A 12125-nucleotide genomic window follows, 5' to 3' on the forward strand; every position below is an offset into this window, starting at 1 on the left:
TTTGTTGCTTTCTTGTTGGCTTCCTAAGCCTCAGGTCCTCGGTCCTTGTTGGGATTACGTTTCCTGTGAAGGCAGTGTTCTTCCTATGACTGGTGTCATCCAGACAGTTTCATCTGTTTTTCCCATGATCCAAAATTCTCATTACTTGTGCTGTTTTTGTTCTTATAAAGAGGTTATAAGTTTATAATAATATTAAGTCAGAATTATGTCTGTTTTCATAAATTTTGTCATATGTTCATGTTTTATTTAATTACAGTAAAATTTCTTCTTTTTGGTATACAATTCTAGGAATCTTGTTACCTTCTTTTTGGTATTACTATAGCAAATGGACCTGGATTTTATCTTTCAGACATCTTCCATTATCTGAATATATTTTATTTAGTGTGAACATTTTAAACTATTATTGATATGAATAAACATAATTCATTTTGTATTTTTTAAAAAAGTATGTTTTTATTGATTTTTTTAGAGAGAGAGGAGGAGAGAGAGAGAGAGAGAGAGAGAGAGAGAGAGAAACAGCGATGTGAGAAACATCTATCAGCTGCCTCCTGCATGCTCCCTACTGGGGATTGAGCCCATAGCCTGGGCATGTGCTCTGATCGGAAATCAAACCAGGACCTCTCAGTCCATGGGATGGCACTCAATCCACTGAGCCACATTGGCCAGCCTCGTTTCGTTATTTTAATAAAGAGATTAGGTGTGGAATAAATAGATTTCAGAATGCGAAATAATCTCATTTAAAATAATTAGTGAATAAGGAAATGAGAATATTTGTTCCCTTTCACATGTGGAACATAAGGAAAATTGCTGCAATGGAATTTGACTGAAAAATGTATATCCAGGCAGCCCCTGCCAACTAAGAAAAATCAAATGCAGTAAGAAAACTGGAAGGTGGCGTAGAAGATCAAATTCAGTTCTGTAACAAATAATTATTGGCTTACCCTGTGCAGAATTCTATGTTAGTTGAATGTGCATAGGAGATAATTTCTGATATCCTGTATAAGTATTACAGAGAAAGTGAATATGACTTTAAAATATCCTCTGATACGGCTTTTTATCAGTAAATAATGACAATTTGTGTTCATCTCTTAATTAAATGTATTCCCAATTTCCTCTGACATATTCATTAATTTACTGATATCACTAAGATTATTTTCTCAATTTACATTTCTGGAAATCACATTTACATTATTCTTTGCTAATATTGCCTTGCTGAAAGATGTTTGCACAACATTTTAGCTTCGTTATAAATGAGCTCATTATTGGAGTATGGAGGAGGGAAAATAGTTAACAAATGATTTTTATTTCAATGACATAAGTAGCTTGTGGTAATTTAAAATATTTTTATTATTAAAACAGCATTAGGGTAGCATTCAATGAGTATAAAGGAATGGACCACATTATCTAAATCTTCAAATGTGATAGATATAAATGTGTGTGCAATATATTTACCTTAAGTGTAAATGTGATTATGGCTAAAATATTAGAGAATGGGAAGTTATTTTTTGAAAGAAGTTGATAACAACTTTATGATTTGGTTTATACCCAGAAAGTGTTTTGAATATTTTTACTCTCACAATTAATGAACATTAGTCTTTTTGCTAATGTTAAGCTGTAGTAAGTTTTATTGCATCTAACGAGTGGGATTTATTAGGTGTAGGGTAAGTAGGTTAAGGGCAGTAATTCATGGTTCATAGGGAAGGGAAGCCCAAGTGGCTAGAGAGGCCATCGTATACCTGGTAAAGAAGGTGTGCAGAGGAAAAGTGTGCAAAATGTCATGAGGGAAGAAATAAGTTGTGGGGTGGTGGGCAGCTGGTGATGGAGGATGTACCTCGTTAGAATAGTGCCCATGCTGTCTATTACTTCAGTTTGGTTTTGTTTATAAAATGTTCTAGCTGTTTCTTTCACATGTGTTGGCTTGAGTTTTAAGGGATGTTCTTTAGCTTATTACACATGTAAGTTGCACTGAACTGTAATGACAACATGAACCCTTTTGGGCATTTTAGTTAAACTTTAATTTCTAGACAAAAATTATTACGCTACATTTTTCTAGCTTTCTTTTGAGTAAGAGATTTGTTTGATATTGTACATATTTACAATGTCAGTTTTTAATTCATTTCCACATACATTCTAAAAACAGTATACTGTGTGGTTTGAAGAACCTTCCAGAGAATATTTTAGAAAAATGAATTAATATTATTAATTCACTAATAAAATGAAATAATGGTTGCTCCTTCAGTTTGGTACAGTGATTGGTTGATGATCTTCATGAGGAGTACTTTTGAGCACATATCTCACTTTATCTTAATATTCTCTCTTTTACTGCCTGATAATTAAGTCAGGGTTCTGACTTTGGTAAGAAAATCTTCTTTCAGGCACACTATATTTGCTAAAAGATTATAAAAATGCAATGTCTTAAAATCATTAGGAGGAAAGTGATAAAGTAACTGTATTCACTGCCGCTCCCACGTCAAATCTGTTATGCTGTTGAACTATGCAAAGTAAATGATTGACCTTGAAATCAAGCTTACCAAAATATTTTGTTTTGATGTAAACTTACACTCATAAATTCATTGTTCACTTAATCTTTTCCTTGGTTTAGGCAACAGTACTTCAAATTAATCGATGAGTGTGTATCTCAGATTGTGTTACATAGAGATGGGATGGATCCAGACTTCACATATCGAAAAAGACTAGATTTAGATTTGAGTCAATTTGTTGGTGAGTATTCCTCTATTATTTAAATAGAAATATCTTACTGTCTCTTACACCCTGGATTAGTTCTAGAGTATTTGTTCTCATAGTGGGGCCTGTAGACTTCTGAGGTCCTTGGTACCCTTTCCGGGGATTCTCATAGTTAAACTATTTTCATAATAATATCAAGACATTCTTTGTCTTCTTTACTGTGTTGATATTTGCCCTGATACAAACCAATGGTGGGTAAAACTGCTAGCACTTTGTTATGACTCAAGACAATGGCACCAAACTGTCCTTTTTTTATTGTTGTTGTTGTTCTTTTATCTTTTTTTAAAAACAATTTATTGGGGTGACATTTGTTAATAAAATTATATAGGTTTCAGGTAATACAGTCTATAATATATCATCTGTATATTGTATTGTGTGTTCACCACCCCAGTAAAGTCTCCTTCCTTCATCATTTATCCCCTCTTTACTTGCTTCTACCTCCCCGCAACCCTCTACCCTCTGGCAATCACCATACTGTAGTCTGTGTCCATGAATCTTTTTTTCTTTGTTTAATCTCTTCACCCTTCTCACCCAGGTCCCTCACCCTTACCAGCTATCATTCTGTTCTTTGTGTACATGAGTCTGTCTCTACTTTGTTTGTTAGTTTATTTTGTTCATAAGATTCCACGTGTAAGTGAAATCATATGGTACTTATTTTTGTCTGACTGGCTTATTTTTTCACTTAGCATAATACTCTCCAGGTCCAACCATACTGTTGCAAAGGGTAAGATTTTCTTCATTTTTATGGCTGAGTAGTATTCCATTGTTTAATGTAGCACAGATTTTTTTATCCACTCATCCGCTAATGGGCATTTAGGCTGCTTCCAAATTTTGGCTATTGTAAATAGCGTTGCAATGAACGGTGCATATATTCTTTTGAATTAGTGTTTTGGGTTTCTCTGGATATAGTCCCAGAAGTGGACTTACTGGGTCATAAGATAGTTCCATTTTTAATTTTTTGAGGAAACTCCATATTATTTTCCACAGTGGCGGCACCAATCTGCATCCTCACCAACAGAGAACGAAGGTTCCCACATCCTTCCCAACACTTGTTTGTTAATTTATTGATGATAGCCATTCTGACAGATGTGAGGTGATATCTCATTATGGTTTCAATTTGTGTGTCGCTAATGATTAGTGATGTTGAACATTTTTTCATATGTATATTGGCCATCTGTATGTCCTCTTTGGAGAAGTGTCTGTTCAGGTCCTTTGCCCATTTCGTAAGTGGATTGTTTGTTTTTTTGGTGTTGAGTTTTATAAGCTCCTCATAAATTTTGGATATTAAGCCTTTATCAGATGTAGTATTGGTGAATATGTTCTCCCATTCAATGAGTTGTCTTTTCATTTTGTTCATGGTTTCTTTGCTGTGCAACATCTTTTTAGTTTGATGTATTCTCTCATTTGTTCATTTTTTCTTTTGTTTCCTTTGCTCACGGCAATATTTCAGAAAAATATTGTTACAAGAAGTGTCTGAGATTTTACTCCCTATGTTTTGTTTTCTTCTAGGAATTTTATGGTTTTGAATTTAATATTCTGTCATTATTTTCAGATGACATGCTACTGTGTAGAGAGAACCCTAAAGATTTCACCAAAAAAACCCCAAAACTGTTAAAACTCATAAAGGAATTTAGTAAAGTGGCAAGATACAAAATCTCCAGAAATCAGTTGCTTGCTTTATTTATTTATTTATTTATTTGAGAGAGAGGAAGGTAGAGGGAGAGAGAGAGAAACATCAATGTGAGAGCGTAACATTGATTGGCTTTCTCCTGCATGCCCTTTACTGGGGATTGAGCCCATAACCTGGACTTGTGCCTTGACTGGAATTGAACTGACAAGCTCTTGGTGCACTGGACGATGCCCAACCAACTGAACCACACCAGCCAGGGCAGTTTTATTTTTATACACCAATAATGAACTATTAGAAAGGGAAACTAAGAATAGTATTCCATTAACAATTGCTTAAAAAAAATTAAAATTTCTAGAAATAAATTTAACCAAGGATGTAAAAAAACCTGTACTCGGAAAATTATGACACTGACGAAAGAAGCTGGAGAAGATGCAAATAAGTGAAAGCATATATCATGCTCATGGATAGGAATAATTAGCATCATTAAAATGTCTATGCTAGTCCGGCCTGTGTGGCTTAGTGGTTGAGTGTCGATCCATGCACCAAGAGGTTGCTGGTTCAGTTCCTGGTCAGGGCACATGCCCAGGTTGTTGGCCAAATTCCCAGTGAGGGGTATGCAGGAGGCAGCCAGTTGATGTTCTCTCTCATCGATGTTTCTCTCTCTCTCTCTCCCTCTTTCTTCCTCTCTCTCTAAAATCAATAAATCAATTAAAAAATATGTCCATACTACCCAAAGCAATCTATAGATTCAATGCAATTTTTAACAATATACCAATGGTGTATTTCACAGAACTAGAACAAATATTCCAAAGATTTATGTGGAACCATAAAAGACCTCAAATAGTCTCAGCAATACTGAGGAAGCAGCACAAAAGTCGAGGAATCACACTACCTGATATCATATTATACTACAAACCCTTAGTAATCAAAACAGCATGGTACTGGCATATAGACATATAGATCAATGGAACATAATAGAGAGCCCAGAAATCAACCCACACGTTTGTAGTCAATATATTATTTTCTATCATTAACTATATTTTTATATGTTCACCTGAGGATATCTTTTGCTGATTTTAGAGAAGGGGAGATAGAGAAAGAGAAACATCAATGTATGAGATAAACATTGATATGTTTCTTCCCATATGCACCCCACTGTGGATCGAACCTGCAACCTGAGCATGTGCCCTGACTAGGAATCAAACCAGCAACTTTTTGGTACATGGGACAACCCTCAATCAACTGATCCACACTAGCCAAACGCCCTAGCCAGGGCCTAACATAAACAGTATTTTAATGAATATTCCTCCTTAAAGACAAAATTCTAGAAATAGAATTGCTGGGTAAAAGAAAATTTATATTTTAAATTTTAGTACCTATTGCGTAGTTTCTCATTAGTGAAATTTCTTATTTATAATTTTATTGTATTGGCAAGTTGGTTTCTCTAAGCCACCTCCAAGTTTGGCATTATTGATCATTTAATCTTTGCTGTTTCTCAGTAAAATTTGTATTATTAGGACAAATATTCATATGTTTTAGCATTTTTTAGTTTTATTATTCTTAAATTTCTGTTCATTACTCCGGCCCATTTTCCCATCTTGTGCTGGATATCCTCTTCTGTCTTCAAAATATTTATGAACTGATGATAGAAACCTGTGAGTGTTGTATGTTACAGTTGAACTTCCTCCTCCTTTTGTCTAATAGAAGTTTAAAATTGTGGTAGGTTTTGTTTTTTCCTTTATGTTTTATGGCTTTGTTTTTATGCTTAGAAAATTCTTCTTCATTCCAACATTGTAATATGTTTCTCCATTGTGCTGATTTTATTACTGGCACTGTTTTAAATCTTTTCAATGATTTTTTCTTTCTCTCTAAACTTTTTAAGTCATAATGAATTTGAGAAGTACTGCAATTTAAAATTTCCTGTTTTTGTAATTTTAGATATTTGCATAGATCAAGCAAAAGTAGAAGAGTCTGAAGAGAAAGCATCAGAATTTCACAAGAAAGTAAGTAACTTTGACTAACTGTTGGGGGAACCACTGCAGGTGTGCCTGTGCCTTAGAGACCTGGCTGCTTGTTTTCTCTTTCTCCTCTGCCTCTTCCAGGTGTTTGCACACGTGCCACCCTCCAACGAGGGCTTCTAGGCAGTTGTATTTACAAATTTTAGCTCTCCACACCCAAAGCTGACCCTCTCTATGCTGCTTTTATTATTTTTCTTTTGTTTCAATTATCAGCTTACATGTTACATAGTTTGTTAATGTATTTACATGTGTATATATGAATGTGTAAATTTTATGAGGAGTTTTTTGTTTGCTTTATTCACTATCCCAGCACCTAGAACAATTCTGGCCTAAGAACTAAAAAAAAATTTTTTTTGTGACTGAAGGAATGAACAAAATGTATAGAGTCAGACTTTTAAGATTGGTGTATTTTTCAAGAAATCGTATTATTTAGGTATTGATGATTGAAATCATATCTAAAATTTTTAAGAGAAAGGTTGTTTTGATTAAAGTTGCTTCATTTTATATCAGGTTGAACCATATAAAATTATCATTTTCAGAGATCAAAAGTATCAGATATTGACAATTAGTAGTATCGCTAACCGTCCAGCCCCCATTCCTCACTTTTCTTTAAGATGGTGTTTTGTACTTTTATTTCTGCTTAGCACATACCTGTTAGACTTTCTCTCTCTCTCTTTGTGGGGAGGGGTTTTTTATTGTTTTCTTCACATTTTAGTTAGTAACTCTGATTTGAATTCATAGGACTGGCTTCTTACATCGGAGAAATAATAATAATTACTACTACTACCATCTTGATAAACATAGGTTAAATGAACATTTACTGTGTGTTAGGTATCATGCCAAATAATCTACATTTTTCTTTTTTTTTTTTTATCCTCACCCGAGGACATTTTTCCATTTTTTGTTCAGATAGAGTGGGAGGGAGAGAGAGGAAGAGAGAGAGAGAGAGAGAGAGAGAGAGAGAAACATCGATGTGAAAGGGACACATCAGGTGGCTGCCACCAGCATGACCAACCAGGGCTGGGGACAAACTGCAACCGAGGTACGTGCCCTTAGTGGGAACTGAACCCGGGTCTCTCTGGACCGTAGGCCGATGCTCTAACCTCTGAGCCAAACCGGCCAGGGCTACATTTTTCTTATATTAGTCCTAAATGAATTTTGAGAGAACTGTACATTTTTATAAACTTTTAAGATAAAACATAACTGCAAATGATAGGCACTTTTTCATAAATTAGCAGTAACTTATGAAAAACGTTATCAATTTCCTAAGATATCCTCAGGACTCACCAAACACTGAGAGGGTATTATATCTCAGGCCTTCGGTTATAGGCTAGGGTTACAGCTGTAAATATGATATTCACAATAAGTAAACAACGGGTCATTTAAATTTAGTGTCATAAGTGTTAATAGTTGATAGATGTCTGAACTCTTGGGGGACCCCTCACCCTGCTGACTTTATATTCTCAGCTGAGAATTTTTACTCCTCATGGGAAAGTAGTAGGAAATGTTCAAGTACTTGATTTGGATGTATCCCAGATAGTGTAGGTTTGACTTAATAATAATTTTGAGGTATATAGTTCATATGAGTCGTGTTAAACGTGATAACATTCTCCATACATTGTTTTAAAATTGTAAGCTTTAGATGTAAAAAAAGAAAGACCTTGTTCAAGGTTAGTTGTCTCCTTTTAGTCAGAAGTTATGTGTCTTAGGTATATTCAGAAAATAGTGTTTGCTCCATAAAAGATTTCTACTGCCATTCCATTTTGTATATATCAGCAAGAACTTCTTTCTGATAGCTTTATAAGGACACATGTAAATACTTGGCTTTAGGCAGGAAGCTATCATAGCTGCTAGACACATTCTTTATTTTGGTGCATAAATTTGAAAAATGAAGACCAGAAATGTCAGAAAGTACATAGAGGATATTGAGTTGTCAACCTTCTTGTACAGATGCACTAATACATTTACCCCAGGGAATGAAGTGAAGCAGAGCCTCAACCTTAACTGTGTTTCTTGACATATTTTGCGTGTAATATTGTAAGCATAGTATTGCTCTAGTAGCTCTTTTTGGGGAAGAAGGCTATCATATCAGTTTTTATAAAGTACATTTTTTAATGGAGATTCATTTTATTTCCAAGGCTACTGTGATTTGACTGTAGATATAAAAATGCTAAAGCAACGTTTACATTTTATCTGATCCTCTTATAGGTTAGAGTTGAGATGTTTTTCTCCTTGGTAAATAATACAGATACTTTCAATATGGGCAAGTTAATTTATTAAATTCTCTTCGTGTGTACTAATTATGGCTAGTTATTTTGATGGTTTTATATTTGTTCCCCCACATAGTCCTTGATTCTTTTGAATCTGATCCTAATGCTTATGAAATATAATAGTGTACATATTTATGTTGTGAAAAAGACTTTTTAATTCTTACACTCATAAGAATTTAAGTTTTTTTTTATCTTCACCTGAGGACATTTTTGCATTCATCTTCAGATAGAGCAGGAGAGAGAGAGGGAGTAAGAGAGAGAGAGACACATCGAGTGGTTGCCACCCACACGACCCCAACCGGGGTCGGGGATAAACTGCAACTGAGATATGTGCCCTGAGCGGGAACTGAACCCGGGACTCTGTGGTCCGCAGGCTGATGCTCTAACCACCAAGCAAAATTGGCCAGGGCATGAATTTAATTTTTTAATTTCTTGCTATGTGGCAGTAAACATTCAGCAGCCATCAGAAGGAGAACTGAGAAAATGACTTCTCAAAGGCTTTTGATGCTGGGGGATTGTGACTTAGTTATTCAACATATAAAGGAAGATTGGACATGAATTGGCTCAACAGTTTATTCAACAAAGATATATTGAGTTTAATTATGAATATAAAGCTTTGGAAAGTTGATGAGTAAAATAGAAAAGATTTTCACTATTAATGATCTGCCAGGTTGATGAGGTGTGTGTTTCTACGTTTTGATTTTTTTGTTGTTGTTAATCCTCACCCGAGGATATTTTTTCATGGATTTTTAGATAGAGAAGAAGGGAAGGAGGGATGGAGGAAGGGAGAGAGAGAAAGAAAAAGAGAGAAAGAAACATTGATGTGAGAGAGACGCATCGATTAGTTGCCTCCTGCATGACCCCTACTGGGGCCAGGAATCAGACCTATAACCTAGGTACATGACCTTGACTGGGAATTGAATCTGCAACCCTATAATCTGTGGGTCACTCTATAACCATTGAGCCAAACCAGCCAGGGTCGTTTTGATATTGTTTATATTACAGTGTGATAATCACTATGGTAGGAAAACCCTTTGTGGTGTGTAAGCCTATAGGAAATACTCCTCACCCAGTCTTGGGTGGCCAGGATGTGATAGCTAATGTGAGCTCTGACGGATCAGTATGAGGCATCAAAATGAGATACCAAGAAGGAGCCGGGCATAAAATTTGAATTTTTTTATAGGTATCTCAATCTTAACATTTCCTATACCAAATTTATCTTTCTTTGCCCTAAAGAGGTCTTTACAGTTTGCATTTTATGTCCTCATCTTTCCTATCAAATTATAATACTTTGTTTTGAGCTTGCAAAGCAACAGAACACCATAGTCATCTTATACATGTTACCACACTCACTTCCTTCATTCAGTTGGACACTAACCTATTTGATTTCTGTAAAATCATTTTGCTTCATTTTCTTTTCATTATCCTGTCTTCTACCTTCATTCATGCAGGCCTTTATTTCTTACTGGGGTCACTGCCGTAGCCCCTAAACTCGCTTCCATGCCTCTAGTATTTCTCTTTCAGTCCATCTTCCATACTTGTTGCTGGTTGGGTTTCCAAACTGCAAACCTGGTTGTTATTTGCTTATTATAAATACTTTAATAGTTCTCCATTGTTTTTGTTTAGGAAAAAGGAAACACTTTTTGGCTTGTTTTAAAACTCCTTTCAGCGATTCCATCTCTGTACATCTCCAGCTTCATCCCATGCAATTTGTTCTCACACCTCCTTTTGTGCCCCTTATAAGGGATTGATTGTCATCTAATGATAGTTCCTCTAATTGAAATGCTAGCTGCACTTCTCAGCTAACTATTCAAGTTCTTCAAACCTCAGGCCAAACATCCTCCAGCAATCATTCACCATCTCTTTCTGTCTTTATTGCTGGAAATTTTTTTTTAATCCTCTTCTGAGGACACTTTTCCAGTTTTTTGTTCATATAGAGTGGGAGGGAGGGAGAGGGAGAGGGAGAGAGAGAGAGAAACATCGATGTGAAAGGGACACTTTGAGTGGTTGCCACCCGCACAACCCAACCAGGGCCAGGGACAAACTGCAACCAAGATACGTGCCCTTAGCGGGAACCAAACTCAGGTCTCTCTGGAATGCAGGCCGACACTCCAACTGCTGAACCAAACTTTCCAGGGCTATTGCTGGAAATTTTTATAGGTTTTGGCTTGTTTGCTTTTACTTTGTTACCATATACTACGCTTGCTAAAAGCAATGACCATATTCTGTTTAAGTCTGTATCTTTAGCACCTGCCACTCTGAGGGACACACCACAGGCATGCTATTAGCTATTTACTGTATAGTGGGGAGGAGGTACTCTGGGGCCATTTTCCAGAGGGTTCTTAGATACTAGGTTAATGAATGTGGCCTTCATAATGAAGCCAGAAAAGAAGGTTTAAGGACAAAGGAGGCATGTCATTTGGGCTGTCCTTTAGAAATAATAACGATATTCAAAACAACAAAGTCTGTAAGAGGAAGATAACATTGGTTTTGAAAACATTTTTGTTTTGTTTATCTTGAAAAAATGTTCATTAAGCAGTTGAAAATATACTTATGGACTAATGTTCAGTCTAGAATTCAGATGAGAATCTGAGCTAGTGACCACGATTTGGAAGCCATCAATATAAGTATGGTGATTGAAGCATATGATTGTGGAAGAGAGCATCCAATGAGAAATGAGCTGTGAGCCCAGCAGAGGGGCGAGGAAGGAATGTAATACAGTGGCAACATTAAAGGTTTGGATTGAAAACTAGGAGCCCATAAACAACTGGTAGGAGCAGTCACGGAATTAGGACAACCAGAAGAGTGTGTTGTAATGGAACATGCAGTGGAAGGGAGATGTTTGTTTATGCTTTGGAGTAGGGATGATGATAAGGTTTTATCATCTCTATTGTTCAACATGGTAGCTAGCTATCAACCAAGTGTGCCTGGTGTGCCCTTATAAAATGGTTAATGTGACTGAAGACCTGAACACTGAACTTTATTTGATTTTAGTTAGTTACCTTTAAACCCTACCACAGCTGTAGAGAAATCAAGATGAGGCTCAGAGAAGTCCGGGTAATTTGAGATTTGATAAGCTGCAGTTTTTAGAGTGAAAGAATGATAAGTTGTAGTGGATGATGAAGTGAATGAAGGTCAGCAGGTCAGAAAAGTGAGTGTGGAATAAGAACATTCTTTAAAGCAGTTGGCTTTGAAGCAAAAAGAAGATTACAGTTAGTTGATGTGGAGTACGGCATAGGACAGAAAGGCAGAGCGGTTCATAGTGCATCGGAGGCCTGAAGGCAGTTGACGTAGCCAGTTCCCACGGAATCCCTGGGTGACAGGAAGGCTTTGTGTTTCCTCCGACATCTAAGCGTGCTTTGGTTAGTACATTAGTTATTTTGTTAGGTCTAAGATTAGTATCTGTTTTTTTAACCCACCCAAGAATATGTTTTTCATTGATGAGAGAGAGAGAGAGATGTG

At 36.1% G+C, this 12125-nt stretch overlaps 1 protein-coding gene across 8 annotated transcripts in view; it reads left to right on the forward strand.

The window, feature by feature from the left end:
• The window catches only part of DIAPH3 (diaphanous related formin 3), a 487836-nt gene that overhangs the window by 157940 nt on the left and 317771 nt on the right, over nucleotides 1-12125 (forward strand). For all 8 annotated transcript variants that reach the window (XR_004958076.1, XM_036249888.1, XM_036249889.1 and 5 more), the window contains exons 13-14: nucleotides 2603-2721; nucleotides 6314-6378. Coding sequence is in view for 7 of the 8 variants with exons in the window: in XM_036249888.1 (XP_036105781.1) it covers nucleotides 2603-2721; nucleotides 6314-6378 (184 nt within the window). In the remaining variant the exon portion in view is untranslated. The remainder of the gene's footprint in view (nucleotides 1-2602; nucleotides 2722-6313; nucleotides 6379-12125) is intronic.

Source organism: Molossus molossus, unplaced genomic scaffold (assembly GCF_014108415.1).
Source record: "Molossus molossus isolate mMolMol1 unplaced genomic scaffold, mMolMol1.p scaffold_m16_p_9, whole genome shotgun sequence".
Lineage (NCBI taxonomy): Eukaryota > Metazoa > Chordata > Mammalia > Chiroptera > Molossidae > Molossus > Molossus molossus.